Source organism: Mytilus californianus, unplaced genomic scaffold, assembly GCF_021869535.1.
Source record: "Mytilus californianus isolate M0D057914Y unplaced genomic scaffold, xbMytCali1.0.p SCAF_5, whole genome shotgun sequence".
Classification (NCBI taxonomy): domain Eukaryota; kingdom Metazoa; phylum Mollusca; class Bivalvia; order Mytilida; family Mytilidae; genus Mytilus; species Mytilus californianus.
The window spans coordinates 25,132,699-25,149,569 of record NW_026262701.1 but is presented as its reverse complement, the minus strand read 5'-3'; the positions used below and the strand labels follow the sequence as shown (position 1 = coordinate 25,149,569).

At 32.8% G+C, this 16,871-nt stretch overlaps 1 protein-coding gene across 8 annotated transcripts in view; it reads left to right on the top strand.

The window, feature by feature from the left end:
• Positions 1–4,429, top strand: part of LOC127702251 (uncharacterized) — an 80,131-nt gene extending 75,702 nt beyond the window's left edge. For all 8 annotated transcript variants that reach the window (XM_052206368.1, XM_052206370.1, XM_052206369.1 and 5 more), the window contains 2 exons: positions 1,774–1,939; positions 3,066–4,429. In XM_052206368.1, the coding sequence (XP_052062328.1) occupies positions 1,774–1,939; positions 3,066–3,187 (288 nt within the window). In that variant the 3' untranslated portion in view covers positions 3,188–4,429. The remainder of the gene's footprint in view (positions 1–1,773; positions 1,940–3,065) is intronic.
• Positions 4,430–16,871: the final 12,442 nt, after the last annotated feature.

Below are 16,871 nucleotides of genomic sequence, written 5' to 3'. Positions count from 1 at the left end.
GTACGCTTTTGTATAAATCTTGAAAAAAGAATTCACCCATTTGTAGAAAAGAGAGATATAAATCCGATAAGTTTCTAAGGTCACCCATGCATGTGAAGAGGAAATTAATACTCTTTTGAGGAAAAGAAGTTCAAACTGTAAACGTAGGTTTAAAGTATGCAATGGAATAATGTTTGTCCAATACGTCCAAAAAAGCAGACTATTATGTTTACCACAAACCAGTCCATTTACTGATATTAACTGATGTGGTCTAAGCAATTTGGTTAAAATTAATTCGTTATTCCCTGTTCCAAATGCTAAATGCTATTCCACAGCTGCAGACAACGAACAATAAGTTTTAATTTTAAAAGTACTACAGACATGTTTCGTCAACGTAAGACTTGTCATGGTATAGATGGATGGATTGATGTTTAACGTCCAGTGGTCAATATTACATGCAACATGTTGCTGTGATATGAATATGAGACTGTCTTTGTACTAAACCCAACACGTTGAGCCAGATTATAACGTGCGAAATCATACGGTAACAGTTCAGATGGTAACAGTTATTTTAGTTCGAGCAGACTAGTCTTTGCTGGCACTCATAAATGCCACGTGGTTATCGGAGAAGCAGCAAATGGTGTAACCCGTTCAGGGATTGGACCAACGACCTCCCGCTTTCAAGGCGAAAACAGTTCCACTCATTTATAATGTCTTCTGTATAAATGCTCTGAAAATAATTTACTCGGGCATGATTGGGACGACATTTAATGTTATCAACACTACTCAATAATTTTTTTTACTGTTTTTGACCCTATCTAAGACATTACATCGTTACGCTATCAAACTGTCACAAAAAAAATTTCGGAACGACATACTTTTTTTCAAATTTGGACCTGTTATAGAATTTATCAAGACGACCATAAGGTATATTCTTTGAATTTTATAAGATAAGGCGATGAAAGACTGTTATTATCGCTAGTCTTTCACTATAACACATCTTCTTCGAATATAGGTATATGTTTTTAATATTATAGTATACAACTTTGCTGTTTTGTTCAAAGCATTCATTATTTTATAGAGAGCTTTACGTAAAATTGAGCGAAGTATGCATACTTGGGCAGTATTTCGGATTTTTATGAAATTTTGTGTACACGTAGAACAAATTCATCTGCATGTATATAGAATTAATGATGCATTTAGCATTAATTCAAGAATTGAATGCCTCTTTTTGTAATTTTATTGGGGTGTAATTTCGAGCTTCATGAAAAATTTGCTTCGGTTAACGCTTTTACAGCCCTATAAAATTACAAAAAGATGCATTCAATTCCTATAATTACATTTTCATGCTACAACCATGTATGCAATTATGAGTTAAAGCGATATTTCGTTTGTTTTTCTATTGTTGTGACATTTTCATGAGACGCGCGTGCTGTAATGAATGCTGAATTTTATTGAGAAATACAATTTGATATTTGACATTGGAATGCCTCGTTATTACTTTCTGCCAATCAAAAGAGCGGATTATACTGAAACATACATGTAAATTATGTAGTTATAATTAAATAAATTACAATCAATTATCTTTTAGTGTATAGAATATATGTGAAACGCGGCAAATTTTTTTTTCCTTTAATAACCATTTCTCGAAAAACCTCTCCAGAGAATTTTGTAAAAAAATATATGTTGTTGGCTATGAAGATTTTAATGATATGAATAAAGTTAAACAACAGCGAGATTTTCTAGAGAATAAAGGAAGTACTAATACAGAAAAAAATAATTCTTTATTGATAGATTGCTCCTGCTGATCTCGAAGACGTTTTATTAAAGCACCCCGAAATTCAGGATGCAGCTGTAATTGGAATTCCCGACGAAAGAACTGGAGAAGTACCGAGAGCATATGTTGTGCGAAAACCAAATTGTGCTGTGGAAGAACACCAAATACAAAAATTTATGAAAGGTATATTAATATTTCAAAACGACTCATAAATAGAAACTGTTTAAAATGAAACACAATGTTTCTGTTTATCAAAACAAATTTGTTATATCTACATTTGAAAAATACAGATGTGGTATGATAACCAATGAGATAAATATCCACCAAAGGACCCGTATGTGAACATCTACCTGTCATCATACAGAAAAAATGTGAAACAATTAGAAAAACAAACTCCAAAGGCTAGATTTAAACTAATAGAAAAAAAAGGATATGGGATATCTATCCATGACACAAAATCAGTAAATGCACAACAAAATAAAAACATACAAAAAGCAAAGGAACAGCTCTTTTATTGCTGTTCTTCATCTCAAAGTCACAGTGAGACCTCAACACGGAGCAAGACAATAAACAAACATAATCATGACAGACAGAATTCATCCAATGAATTACAACAGGCCCGTACCCCGAGTTTTCTGGTTTGGAAAAAATTTCTTAAGTGAGGGATTTAGAATAAAATAACAACACTTTTCAACTTTTATAGTCATTGTTTGAAATAAAATTTGACTTTAATAGTGTTTCATGAATTTTAAAAAGGATGCTTACGTTTGAAACAGGCACTATCATTGGCAATCATACCACATCTTTTTATGTTTACGTAAAGAATTGGCGGTGTCAAACTTCCTCCCCTAACTTGGAACAGTGGTGTAACAGCACAACATAAGAACGGACGGTAAAAAGCAGTTGAAAGGCTTGACTCATCATATCGGTACTAGGCACCAGGACAACTTACATGTTCTTTAACTAACAATTGTAGTAAAGAAATGAGATAAACAGGTGCAAACGATTAACCGTAGAATCTGACTTCAAAAGAAACAGTTCATTCGGAAATCTTTTTTAACATATAATTATGGATGATTTTTTTTATAAATCTTGTACCTAAAAACAGATAGACGAGATTATTAGTTAATTTATTCAAAATGCTAATCATAGCAGTCATTAATGACTAAGGTTCCGGGTATTGCAAAACATATACACGTTCTGAAACTATAGTTGAACTTTTAAACCAATTCACTGTATCTATGTTAGGTCATTTCAATAAATTGAGAGCCATTTTTACATAACTGTTATGAAACTGTTTCCTTTTCAGATCATGTTGCTGAATTTAAGTTGCTAAGAGGAGGAATTCAATTTACAGAAGCTATTCCAAAGACACCTAGTGGGAAAATACTTAGACGGACTCTAAGACAAGAGTTTTTAAAAAGTTCTTGAACTGTTACTTAATCACTTATTCCGTGTATATCATTGAAAATTATGCTTACAATACAATTTATTTTAAAAGTTTTAAACATATATTTACTCTACAAGCGAACAGCGTGCAATACAAAAATCAATTTGGTTCACATTTTTATAATTATAAATGCCTTCTTGCTACATGTATAAGTACTAATGTTGTTATCATATAAGACTCCTTTACCTATTGGACATTTTGATGTTATCTGATTTTCAACCATGTGGGCTGATTTTGTATGCGGGACAATATATGCTCACCCTCTCAGAGAACCTGGCTTTATAGGAGCATATATTCCTAAAACTTTAGTTTTCATTAATGTCTGTTTATCTGTGCACATGATAGACTAAGAGTAATCTTGTTAGTTTTGATATGTCTTGTAATGGTCTTGCATAACCCTATGAATGGTCCAGTTTGAATTCCCTTTTTAATAACGTTTATCAATAACGTTGCAGGGAGTATCCTTCATCCTTTACTAGATTGCATTGTCTATATCGAGTAACTATGAATATCGACCAGTGTTTAGCCTATTAAAATATCAAAATTTTTATTTGCTGGCCTAAATATACATATAAAAAAGAATATGTGCAGTTCTCAAGATTTGGTAAATATTTAATTTATATCTTTGCAATTTAGATAATTGAACAAAGTCGCCATAGTCCATGAACGCACAAAATAGGGCATGAGCCAAAAAAAAAAGAGAAATCCGTCGTGGTGAGTTGAGTACATGTGTGAGCACATTATAAGTTAGAACGTTTGGTTAATAAATTTTAGACTGTTTTTTAATATGCTCGCAAATATCTAAATACCTAAAGGTAATAAAGACACATATTCCATTTAGTGTTCGGTGTGTCTTGATTTTTGGACTTGAACTGAAAGTATTTTGTGTACAACTAGGAACTAGGAAGATTATCAAGTTCGAAACTTCCAAGTTACTAAAAACATTTTCAAATTCTGTTACAGACACAGAGATTTGGTTAAGAGAATTTGGTATGCCTGTACAAAACGGGATATCACGAGTATGTTTTAAAAGTAAAACTCTTTAAAAAGCTCGTAATGGGTATAGTTTATTGAAGATTATTGGACAATTCAAATAACGTATTCTTAAGGTTGTCTGTATGATATTGCAAGTTCTTTCTAAATTATCTATATCGACATATGAAACATTATTTTTTAATTGAAATAATTGAATTACATAATTGAATAAATAAATCATGATTGCCCGTCTTTACATGCACATTCGTGGTCCTGTATTCTCCAAAATATTGGCATTGTGCAAGGTGAACATTCTTCTAATGGCTCTGATTGTTTGCGATGTTTTGTACACTAAATTCGTTCATAAATATGTAGGACTCAAATCTATGGTGGGTTTCAAATCTATGGGAGATTCCTAATCTATGGCAAATGTGACGTAATGTCATCCCAAATCTATGGCAGAATTTTTCACAATCCTAATCTATGGCAAGTTTTGTAATATCCTTATCTATGGCGGATTTTTGTTCTTTCGAAATCAATTGCAAATTTTGTGAAAATGGAAATCAATGCAGTACATATGACCAATGACCTGTCTTAAACAACTGGAAATGTGCGGGAGCATGTCTATAAACATTTGAGAAATAGACATCCCATAATGGGCAACCAACAAACTTTGTAAATGATGAATTTATATACCTTAATACAGAATTGAAGATTGAAATGATGTGCTCCGTAATAAAAAATGTTCTAATCTGTGCATAGTACCTGTTTAATCCGTTCATTAAAGTAACTAGTAAGTCCTTTAACAAACAAGAAGGCAGTTTTGGTAAAAAAAAACAAAAATGAAGCTTAAATTTTTCACATGAAATTTATTTCATCGTTTATACATCTTTTTTTTTATTTGATGATGATTTAAATCAAATTGGTGTCCAGTACTTTTATCTTTCACTTTATAAACTTTGCCAGTACTTTACGTAGACAGTAAAATATTTACTATATCTCCTTTTCTAAAATTTCCAGTTCTGAAAACAGCGTAGCCCTTATTCATCGCGGGCTTCGGCCGGTACAGCACATTTTGTCCCCCTTCCGGATAATAGGTCACATCTTCCTTTAAACCATCCGCAAATTGTTGTCTAGGGAAATATCTTTATCTGGAATGGTGTTCAAATCTATGGGTTCTGCCATCGGCGGCGACGATATAATAATATGGCGTTATTCAATAGTGACGTTATATGTTAGTCTTTTTCCCGGAAAACTACGCCATAGATTTGGAGACAACAAAATTCTGCCATAGATTTTATTTGTTTGACGTTTGTAACGTCACACTTGCCATAGATTAGGAATTAGCCATAGATTTAGAACCCGATATATATTTGAGTCCTACAAATATATTGGTTAATATCAATTAATGATAACATTGTAAGGAAAACGTATTCTGTTCATCGGGCTAGCTTGGATTATGTACAAGCTTTCATGAATCACATGGTTTTTATGTCTGAACTATTGATCTAATGAGTTAAGTCTAATGCAGTTGATTCAGTAAACAGTTTGTTGCATGGCTATGCTGTAACACCGTTGTAGAACTGAAAGGAATAGTTTATGTTTTATCCAACCATATACTTATTGCATCAGTTAGAAGTCCTAAGACTACATTCCAGTAGCAGTCGTTGTTATATTAAAATTTAGGTTGTTGACTCGGATATCATTTTTAGTTATTTTCTATTGACCTACACGGTGTGGGTTATTTTCATTCAGTATGTCTAGAAATATAATCAATTAATTTAGTAAAGGTGCTATGACGGTTTAATTAAGGTTTAAAACATTATAAAAATTATAAAAAATGCATATAATTTTACCTTTAGTTTGTAAATTTCTATTACAAACAAAGACATTTTTGTGATTGTTTATAAATTTATAGTATGATTAAAAATGGAGTAGAGAGCTATTGAGTGCAGTTAAGTTAAGCTACGAAATATTTTTTTTAGGTTTAAATTTCAATGTAAAATTATTCTTTTAGAAAGTTTTTATTTTATCAGGAAACTCCATTTCTTCTTTTTAGCTCACCAGGCCCAAAGGGCCAAGTGAGCTTTTCTCGTCACTTGGCGTCCGTCGTCCGTCGTCGTTAACTTTTTACATTTTGAACTTCTCCTTGAGAACCACTGAATGGAATGAAACCAAACATGACATAAATGTTTCTTATGAGGTGCTGACCAAGTGTTTTTACTTTGTAGCTGATCCATCATCCAAGATGGCCGCCAGCGGGTGATTTCGTTTAACATAGGACCCTATGGTCAATACATACAAATGTCTACTTTTAGAGAACCTCTGAATGGAATGAAATAAAACATGGTATGAATGTTCCTTATGAGGTGTTGACCAAGTGTTTTTACTTTGTAGCTGATCCATCATCCAAGATGGCCGCCAGCGGGTGATTTCGTTTAACATATGACCCTATGGTCAATACATACAAATGTCTTCTTTTAGAGAACCTCTGAATGGAATGAAATAAAACATGGCATGAATGTTTCTTATGAGGTGTTGACCAAGTGTTGTTACTTTGAAGCCGATCCATCATCCAAGATGGACGCCAGAGAGGGACTTAGTTTAACATAAGATCCTATGGGAAATACATACAAATGTCTTCTTTAAGAGAACCACTGAATGGAATGAAATAAAACATGGCATGAATGTTCCTTATGAGATGATGACCAAGTGTAACTTTGTAGGCGATCCATCATCAAAGATGGCCGGCAGCGGCGAACTTCGTTTAACATAAGACCCTATGGACAATACATACAAATGTCTTCTTTTAGAGAACCACTGAATGGAATGAAACCAAACATGGCATGAATGTTCCTATGAGGTGCTGGCCAAGTGTTGTTACTTTGTAGCCAATCAATCATCCAAGATGGCTGCCAGCGGGGAACTTAATTTAACAAAGGACCCTATGGACAATACATGCAAATGTCTTCTTTTAGAGAACCACTGAATGGAATAAAACCAAACATGGCATGAATGTTCCTTATCAGGTTCTGCTCATTTGTTGTTACTTTGTAGCCAACCAATCATCCAAGATGGCTGCCAGCGGGGAACTTATTTTAACAAAGTACCCTATGTGAAATATATACAAAAAAAAGTAAAATCACAAAAATACTGAACTCCGAGGAAAATTCAATCGGAAAGTCCCTAATCACATGGCAAAATCAAATGACAAAACACATCAAACGAATGGACAACAACTGTCATATTCCTGACTTGGTACAGGCATTTTCAAATGTAGAAAATGGTGGATTGAACCTGGTTTTATAGCGCTAAACCTCTCACTTGTACGACAGTCTTATCAAATTCCGTTATATTTACAACGATGCGTGAACAAAACAGACATTATAAATAAAATAGTCAAAATATGGGTACAGCAGTCATCACTGTGTTACAATATCAAAACAAACAATTATTTACAAAAAAAAAGGGCACAAAAGCATCTATCAAATTAAAAACCACATACAAATGTCTTCTTCTATAAAACCGCTTAATGGATTGAAATCAAACATGGTATGAATGTTCCTTATGAGATGCTGACCAAGTGTTGTTACTTTCGTAGCAAATCCATCAACCAAGATGGCTGCCATTGGGGGACTTAATTTAATAAAGGACCCTACGGGAAATATATACAAATGTCTTCTTCTAGAAAACCGCTTAATGGATTGAAATCAAACATGGTATGAATGTTTCTTTTGATGTTCTGACCAAGTATTGTTACTTTGTAGCTGATTTGTCATCCATGATGACTGCCAGCAGGGAGAGTAAGTTTAACATATGACCCTATGGGAAATACATACAAATGTTTTCTTCTAGAGAACCACTGAATAGAATGAAACCAAACATGACAAGAATTTTCCTAATGAGGTGCTGACCAAGTGTTGTTACTTTGTAGCCGAAACCATCATCCAAGATAGCAGCCAACGGGGGACTTAGTTTAACAAAGGACCCTATGGGAAATATATACAAATGTCTTCTTCTACAAAACCGCTTAATGGATTGAAACCAAACATGGTTAAATGTTTCTTTTGAGGTGCTGACCAAGTGTTTATACTTTGTAGCTGATTTGTTACCCAAGATGGCTGCCAGGAAGGGGAGTAAGTTTAACATAGGACCCTATGGGAAATACATACAAATGCTTCTTCTAGAGGAGCACTGAATAGAATGAAACCAAAAATAAATGAAGATTGAAATGATGTGCCCCGTAAACGATCCTTATGAGGTGCTGATGAAGACCTTAATACATGTATGTTTATAGATTGAGATATACAATTACCTGAAAAAATATCAAGAAAAGAAGATATACCCATAAGTCAACATGAGCAAAATTGTCAATTGACATCTTGTTGGAGTTATTGTCCTTATAAAGTCATTTTCTTCAATTTCAATGAATTTATTGGTAATTTATGTAAACTCTACAAAAGTCATATTTTTTTTATGCTTTTGATTTAATTACGGGACCAATATTTTACCAAATTTGGCCTCAATCATTATTAGGGTATCTGATATGATTTTAATCTATTTTTACATGATTTCCAAAACCAAAGTAGAATCAGGTGAACGACACAGGATCTTGAGAGCCTCTAGTTTATATTCTGTTATTGTCGTTTTATGGTATTGTTCTGTACTACATGTAGGTGTGTTAGAGGGTTAAAGAAATTTATTTTAAAACGGTATGCAACGTTTTCACCGAACAAGTAACATTGGTTACATTTATCTCATCTCCTTAAGTAGTGCTATTCATTTTCTTAGTGCATACAAATCTATTTGATTGGTAACTCTATTTGTTGTTATTGGTATCAATGTTTCATCACAGTTTTCCATAGATTATCAACCCAGCGATTTTAATTTGTAAAGTAAAATAATATAAACAGTCAAACATGTAACGTTTATTATAAAAATGTGTAAGCTAATGTAGACTATATTTATTTCAAATGGATTTAAGTGTTCATTCTTACACATCCGATGAATCGAAAAATAGTAATAACATTTAGTTTGAGGAAACAAAGTTTAAATTTAGGCCGAGAATGTTTATTTGTCGCTAGTTAAATTGTTTGTGTAATTTGTCACAGTTTTTGCCTATCCACTTATGATTTTTAATCGTCTCATTGAAAGTTTAAATCTAGCTTTGTAAAATGTTGAAATATGAAAGTACATATGAAATAACAATATCTCAACTAAAATTTGTCAGCATTTAATGTTTTTTTACAAGTCACTAGTATTCGAACTTACATCTGATGTTAGCTTCTAGTTTATCTAAATACTTATGGATGTATGCTTACCTGATTCTTCATTGTAAGATATAATTAAAAGGCCACAGAACTCCCGACAATTGTTCTTGCTAATGAAGGTCTCAAATTTGATATGAAAAAGCAGATGTGGTATGATTGCCAATGAGACAACTATCCATCAGAGATAAAATGACGTAAGTTTGTTTTCATTTTTGATTATAATAAACCAATTGATTGACTATTTTACCGAAAGCTTGCGTATTTGATGAAAATCAAGGGCAGCAACAAAAGTATAGCTCATGATAAGCACGAGAAAATTTAAGGATCCCATTTCGCCTCCATAGATAATGAACAGACAATATTACTAATCATTAGTTATATTTACAAAGTATATTTGAAAACTATTTGTAGTCTACAGTTCTTTGAAAAGAATCAAAATATTATATCTCAATTCAAATTGTATCATTTTGAAAAAAATACATATAAATTGTTTAAAAGTAAAAAAACAACAAAGCAATCCTACCATCAGAAAACAAGGCAATATTTTAGAAAATCTCTGAATGTGTCATCATGGAATGTCTATATGCATGTCCAATACAGAAGGACTAAATCCTGCATAAATAAATCATTGTCTTACTTTCAAGTCATAACAATTCATACAACTTCCTTTTACAAATAAGAGCAATATGTTATGAAATAATATTAACCAACTTGATAGCTTAGTTTCATGAAACTATGAACAATAAACAATTAAGAGATTACTATTCAAATGCAAATAAGAATCTTAATTTACAAATTAAGGAAATTATTTTTCTAAAGAATCATTATGAAAAATAAAATCACAATATTCAGTGAAGCAAATGCAATACTCACAATCATAGAAAAAATATCCACAATGTTGTCCGTCTGGCGTACAAAATTTCAATCCTGGTATCTATGATGAATTTATTTACTGGGTCTGCTGGTGCAGGTCTTCTCCCCGAGGGTATCACCAACGCAGTATTCAGCACTTTTGTGTTGATAAGAATAATCATTGATATGGTCATTATTATAAATTAACTGGTTAAAAAACTTTAGATTGTTCAATAAACTAAGGATTTTCTACCCCCGTAAAAGATTACTTTAGCTGTATTTGGCAAACCTTTCGACTTTTGGGTCCTCAATGCTCTTCAACTTCGTACTTTATTTGGTTTATTTAACTTTTATGATTAGAGCGTAACTTTTGTAGACGAAACACGCGTCTGGCGTACAAAATTTTAACCCTGGCATCTATGATGAGTTTATTTGTAACGTTTCTAACATACAAAAGAACACTGATAAACGTTACACCTTGTACAGTTTATATATTAAATACAAAATTAGTTACAACTAGATACTCGACCTGAAACTACTCAAAATGTCTTGATATTAGAATAAGCAGAACAGGCGTTGTCTGTATAGGATTATAACGCAGGGTGTGTTGAATATAGCCCCCAAAACGTACACAAATAAAGCAGCCTAAAGCATACTAATTAGAATAATATTAAGAAAGGCAAACTCTACCAGAGGGATATTCAGACTCATAAGTCGAAAACAAACCGACAATTCCATGGCAAAAAATCGAAAAACGACAAAAAGACAAACAACAATAAACTCAATGCAACATAGAAAACTAAAGAATGACCAATACGAACCCAACTAAAAACCGAGGCTGATCTCAGGTGTTCTGGAAGGGTAAGGTGGTCCTGCTCCACAAGTGACACCCGTCGTGTTGTTCATGTAAGTACAAAATCTGTGATAAGTCTAAACCTGCAAGTGAAAAAAACAAGGATGAAAAGAGATCACCAACTCAGTTACGCAGTCAGCTAAGACCAGGTTTACCAATTAGATATGGTGTTTACTACCTAGTATGTAATATAAAAAATAATAAAGTTAATTCTTTCTGCAACATATTGATTGATTGATTTGTGTTTAACGCCACTTTAAGCTTTATTGTCTATTACCTGGAGGTCAAATTTTTTATTGATAGAGGTAGCCGGAGTGCCCGGAAGAAACCATCCACCTTCGCCAGGAAAACTGACAATCCTAGTCAATAAAGGTTGGAGTCAAAAGCACTTCCCATGTGGAGGGTTCGAACGCGCAACCTCAGTGTTGACAGGCTAGTGATACAGCAGTTGAACTACTTAGACCACTTTGACACCGAGTCACCTTAATAAGTACTTTATAATGATGATGATTTTGAAATAAAGATAAGACAATCAATAAAAAAAGCATAGACACAAACATATATGTATATACAGAAATGATGAAAAATTAATAACAAGGAATTAAGTCAATTATATACTTCAAATGAAAAGCGTATGCATTTTATTGAAACATTTTGCAAAGTTACATGATCGTTTTTTTCTTGTTATCCAGACACTGTACTTTCTCTGTTTTATTTTACTAGTGTTCGCGGCTGTTGTTGTCTGGATGACTATTGCGTGCAAGAGACATTGTTTAAATGAACCTTTCCTTATTGCAGGTATCGTGTCAGAGAATAATTAGTGTATGCAAAAAGGGGGGGGGGGGGGGGTCCCGACATGTTCCCAGCCCTATTTTCCCCTACATTTGTATTGTCCCAATTTCTCACCTTAAAAGTTTCTTTATATACGTATTATATATATTGTAAAAGGGCATAACCTTCATTAAGACGTAGATTCCCTTGTGCCGTTTTCGCTATGTTCCCGACTCTGTCCTTCGACAACTGTAGGCAGCTATTTTTTTACGTTAACATCCCATGTGCCTTCCGTTTGAATAGAAGATGACATACGACCTATAACCTTGTCAGCAATCAACCAATCAATCACCTTAGAATTACCCACTATTATTATGGGGATGTGAGTTTTGAAATCGAGTATAAAAATGATTATAAGGTTGCGGTCCGATACCAGGGACCATAGTTCTTTAAGTTTGTTAAATGTACCAGAGCATATCACCCGCAACTGATACAAAAATCTGAGTTGGTTCCCGTATTTATCTATAGATCGTCCAGTGACCTAGATTATTTACTACGTCTAGACTGCATTTTATAACCGTAATACCAATTACCATGGTTGACGCCAGACGTTCCAAAGAGAATTACTGTATCGTTATATGCTCTGGAGTTGATTTTGACTTTGTTAATACTTTAATGTGTTTTGAATGAAGCCATACTACCAATGGGTGAAGACCAGTAACTTTGTCTACAAAACCAGTAGTCATAATAATCAGCCGAATACTAAGGTTCACTTGTAATATAATTTTCTCCAATACGAGTTTGAGGTCAACAATAAACGTCGATATGACAGCAACCAAAAACTTAAATTACCAAAAGACATTTATAGAGTAAAATACGGATCTTAAAGCTCTGAAACATCGTATCAACTAGGAGTTATAAACTCCATATGCAGGCGCTGTTGGAATATTGCTACATAAAAATTGAAAGTTCACAATTGGGAAGCTGAAATCATCTTTCTTGTCGTAAAGTTTTGTTCTCAACCGACCCTCATTGTCAATTTATATAAATAAGTAAAGATATGAAGCAGACTTGACTTTATCTATGATATCCTTTATTTCAAGTTCGACAGGAAATGTGCGTTCAACATAGTCACCAAACTTTGAATTGTTTAATGAAAGAACATCATTTATATAGCGGAATGTGCAGTTAACGGAAAATGCTAGCTTCTTCTTTTTATTCTGCATAAGAAACTCCTATGGGAAGGAAGTCTCATATGAATAAAGGAACACATCAGCAAAAGGAGGAGCACAGATGCCGATCGTTTGTTAAAATACACGTCTTCCAAGCGTAACAAATATGTTGTCAATCAAGAAATTAAGCACCTTGATAAGGTCAGTTTCAGAGCACTTGTTTCCCCTAGGACTAGATACTTGTATCTACATTTGCAGATCTTTTTGGTGAAACAAAATAGGACCAATTCTTTCAATTTGTCTTTTATTTTTTAATGTTGAATACTTGTATAAAAGGTAGACAAGTCAAATAAAGCGACAAATGATTAAGCGTCTCCGTAAAGGGTTATGTTTTATGTTAGTATTCGCAAGGAATAATCTCGTTCCCTTTAGTGTTTTATATCCCCTGAGTCACCAGGCGAAGGTGATATATGGCACTGAATGGAATATGAGCCCATATCCCTTGTCGCGACCGAACAACTTTCATCTTAGATATAAAAAAAACATAAATTATACCGTATTGAACAATGTTCACAGGAGGCCGTACGGTGACCTATAGGCCATTGGATAGGTATCTCATAGCACTTCTCCTTTCACTTTTATACAAAATACACATACGAAAAAAACATATTCCCATTGTATAAAAATTGCATATTACCTTTCATTCTTTCGCCACTACAAGTGTGCAATGTTGTCTTAAATCTTATACATTTGTAGCTTTGCTGGAGACAATAATATTTTAATATGTTTTAAATTTTCAAAAATTAGAACTATACATTCTTGATTTGTTTTACCTGTTGATACTATTTATAATGTTTTTTTGTTATTTAATGTTTACTTATTCAGGGTAATATCTCGTCTATATACCAGCTTTGATAAGTGTTTAAATTGACTATAAATTTTCACTTTTCGTACTATGAACAACAAAATTATTTATTTTGTAAAAAAATATTTCCGTTCTCCATTTACAACAAAATTATTTTCATTTACCTGTGTATATTATTGTATTTGGCGGCTTTTTGTTCAAGGTTGTTGTTGTTTTTTTTTAAATTGTTTAACATCTCACAGCGGTATACTACTGTTGCCTTTATTTGTTCACCTCTTATTTTGTTGATTTTGTATTTACATTGTATCATAGATCAAATTTATTCGTTCAGTGTATGTTCACTTGTATTAATATGTCTTTTGATTGAGTTTCAATTGATATTTTATAGTGTGTCTTTCTATGTTTTGATGTTACTCTATTGTTTTAGATAAGGGTGAAGGTTGGTACCTATTAAAACGTTTAAACCCGCTGCATTTGTTTGCACCTGTCCTAAGTGAGGAATCTGATGTTCAGTAGTTGTCGTTTGTTGATGTGGTTCATAAGTGATTCTCGTTTCTCGTTTTTTATATAGATTAGGCCGTTGGTTTTCCCGTTTGAAAGGTTTTACACTTTTAATTTTGGGCCCTTTATAGCTTGCTGTTCGGTGTGAGCCAAGGCTCCGTGTTGAAGACCGTACTTTGACCTATAATGGTTTACTTTTTCAAATTGTGACCTGTATGGAGAGTTGTCTCATTGGCACTCATACCACATCTTCTTATATCTATTTGGCTTTGAACTTGATTTAATATACAATTGAACGGTTTAACTTTCTGACAACTAAGCAAAACCAAAATTACAGACAATAGGTCTGGTTAGAAATTGTTATAAACACGTGTTTGGCTGGCGTAAGGAACCCCTACTTAAACGACTCGTTAGAAAAAATCCCTATGCAACGTGGAGTGATGAATCTAGTGTTACATTACTGCACTCTAAGACAAGTATTCATAAGGCAATGACCAATTTGGTCAGACAAATAATTTATCCGAAGATTAAATATAATCCCATACTTCAAAGGGTGTGGAGGTCTTTCGAAACAGTTTATTGAAGTCCATGTGCTATCGTATTTGTGACCAGATGAACTTAATGTGTTACGTAAAATGTCTCTACCATTGGTAAATATTTTTTTCCTTCAAATTTTGATCTTTCGTAAGTAGCTTAATTTTATAACGAGTTTTGTTCTAAATTCAACCCATACATAACCTAACAATTAGGTTGTTTCCGACCTAATTTAAACGAGGCATATAAGGAAACCCTATATCTGGTCTGGAAATGATAAGAGAAAAACATCAGTTTCCTGAGGAAAGTATAATTTTGTTTGGTGGTGTTTACTTAATAAAAGTGAAATATCTGCGTCGGTTGTCATCATTTTATTGAAGCTTGTAGAGTCGAATTAAGGTAAAACTATAGAAATATGTTTTATACTTAACTTTTTTTAACTATGTCAAAATGAAAATAAAAAAATATTTCAATACGTAATAAAGGTATACGTAAAACATGTCGTGAAATTGACTGAAAGTCTGACAGAAAATGAAAACAAATAATTGCTGAAAATAATCTTTCTTAATCAATAATGTATTTATTGGGAATACAATGTGAATTGAATTGTATTCTTCTATCTTAATTCACCAAATTTAAGTAAAATAAAAATCAAATTACAAATTATGCTGTTTCCCGATTGACGTTACAGGACACCTCAAACAGATATGAAAATCGAAGGAAAAACTGTGGAAAGATATATTTAATAAGTAGAGATAGAAATCGTTCCGAAGATACTTTTGTATCAATATAGGATTAAACAGGATTAAATTTTTAAAAATTCTAGAAGTTAATGGTGTATAAACTCGGTCGATTATCTCACAACCTCAATTCAAGTCTAAAGGACTTTTATTTAAAGTTTGTGAGTCAGCGGTCCAGTTAACACATCAATAACGTTTAATCCTTATAGTTCTCAACCCTAACATTCGTTGTTTTCGTTCGGTAAAATATCATACAAGAATTATTAGAAATTGTATATTCAAATATTACAAATGCTCAGTTTAATACGACTTTATGTTTATGATTTGTTTTTTTTATTGTTTTTAAGAATGCAGCTGACGATTTTTGCAACTTTTTTTATTCTGTTAGTGATGGTTAAACATGGTGAGGTTTTTTAATTTACTTATTCATTTATGTTGTTGGTATTTTTTTTTTATAGTAGCTTCTCGTTTCTACAATTTGTTGCGCATTTAGGAAAGAATGTCTAAATAAAGTGTAATGTAATTATCATACGATGGGTCTAATGCATTAATCCATCACATACAAATCGATAAAATTAAGAAAACCATTAGGAAAAATATTCAGAGGTAAAAAACGTTTTTTTACAAATGAGAAACAAGACAAAAAAAAAGAAACGACAATCAAGAAAAGACTACAAAATACTGTGCGTCATGCGTTCCTGTCTTTTTGACGAATAACACAACATCTCCTGTTATCCATTTATAAAAATTAAGCAATCACGAACAAAATAACAAGTCTGGAGTAAACTCATAGAACCTACAAGGCTAAGCAGTTTCTGATCCATGAGTGACACCAGTATAACTCGAGTAATTTTAACAAACAAAAAGTTTGATTACAAAGAATATTGCGTAAACATACATTTTCCACCGACTTAAATTCAACATGTATTTTAAATTTTTCAAGATCATGATATAACTATTTTACTTTCATCTTGATTTTTATTAACCATTCAAAACTTAAACGAGGCACTTTTCGAAGTTATCTACAAATGACTGATATCTTTTTTTATATTTCAGTCTCAGGTTGTGGCCTCATTGTATGTGAGGCTAGGTCTGGATACATTAAATGTCCAAATCCGTCGACAATATCGGT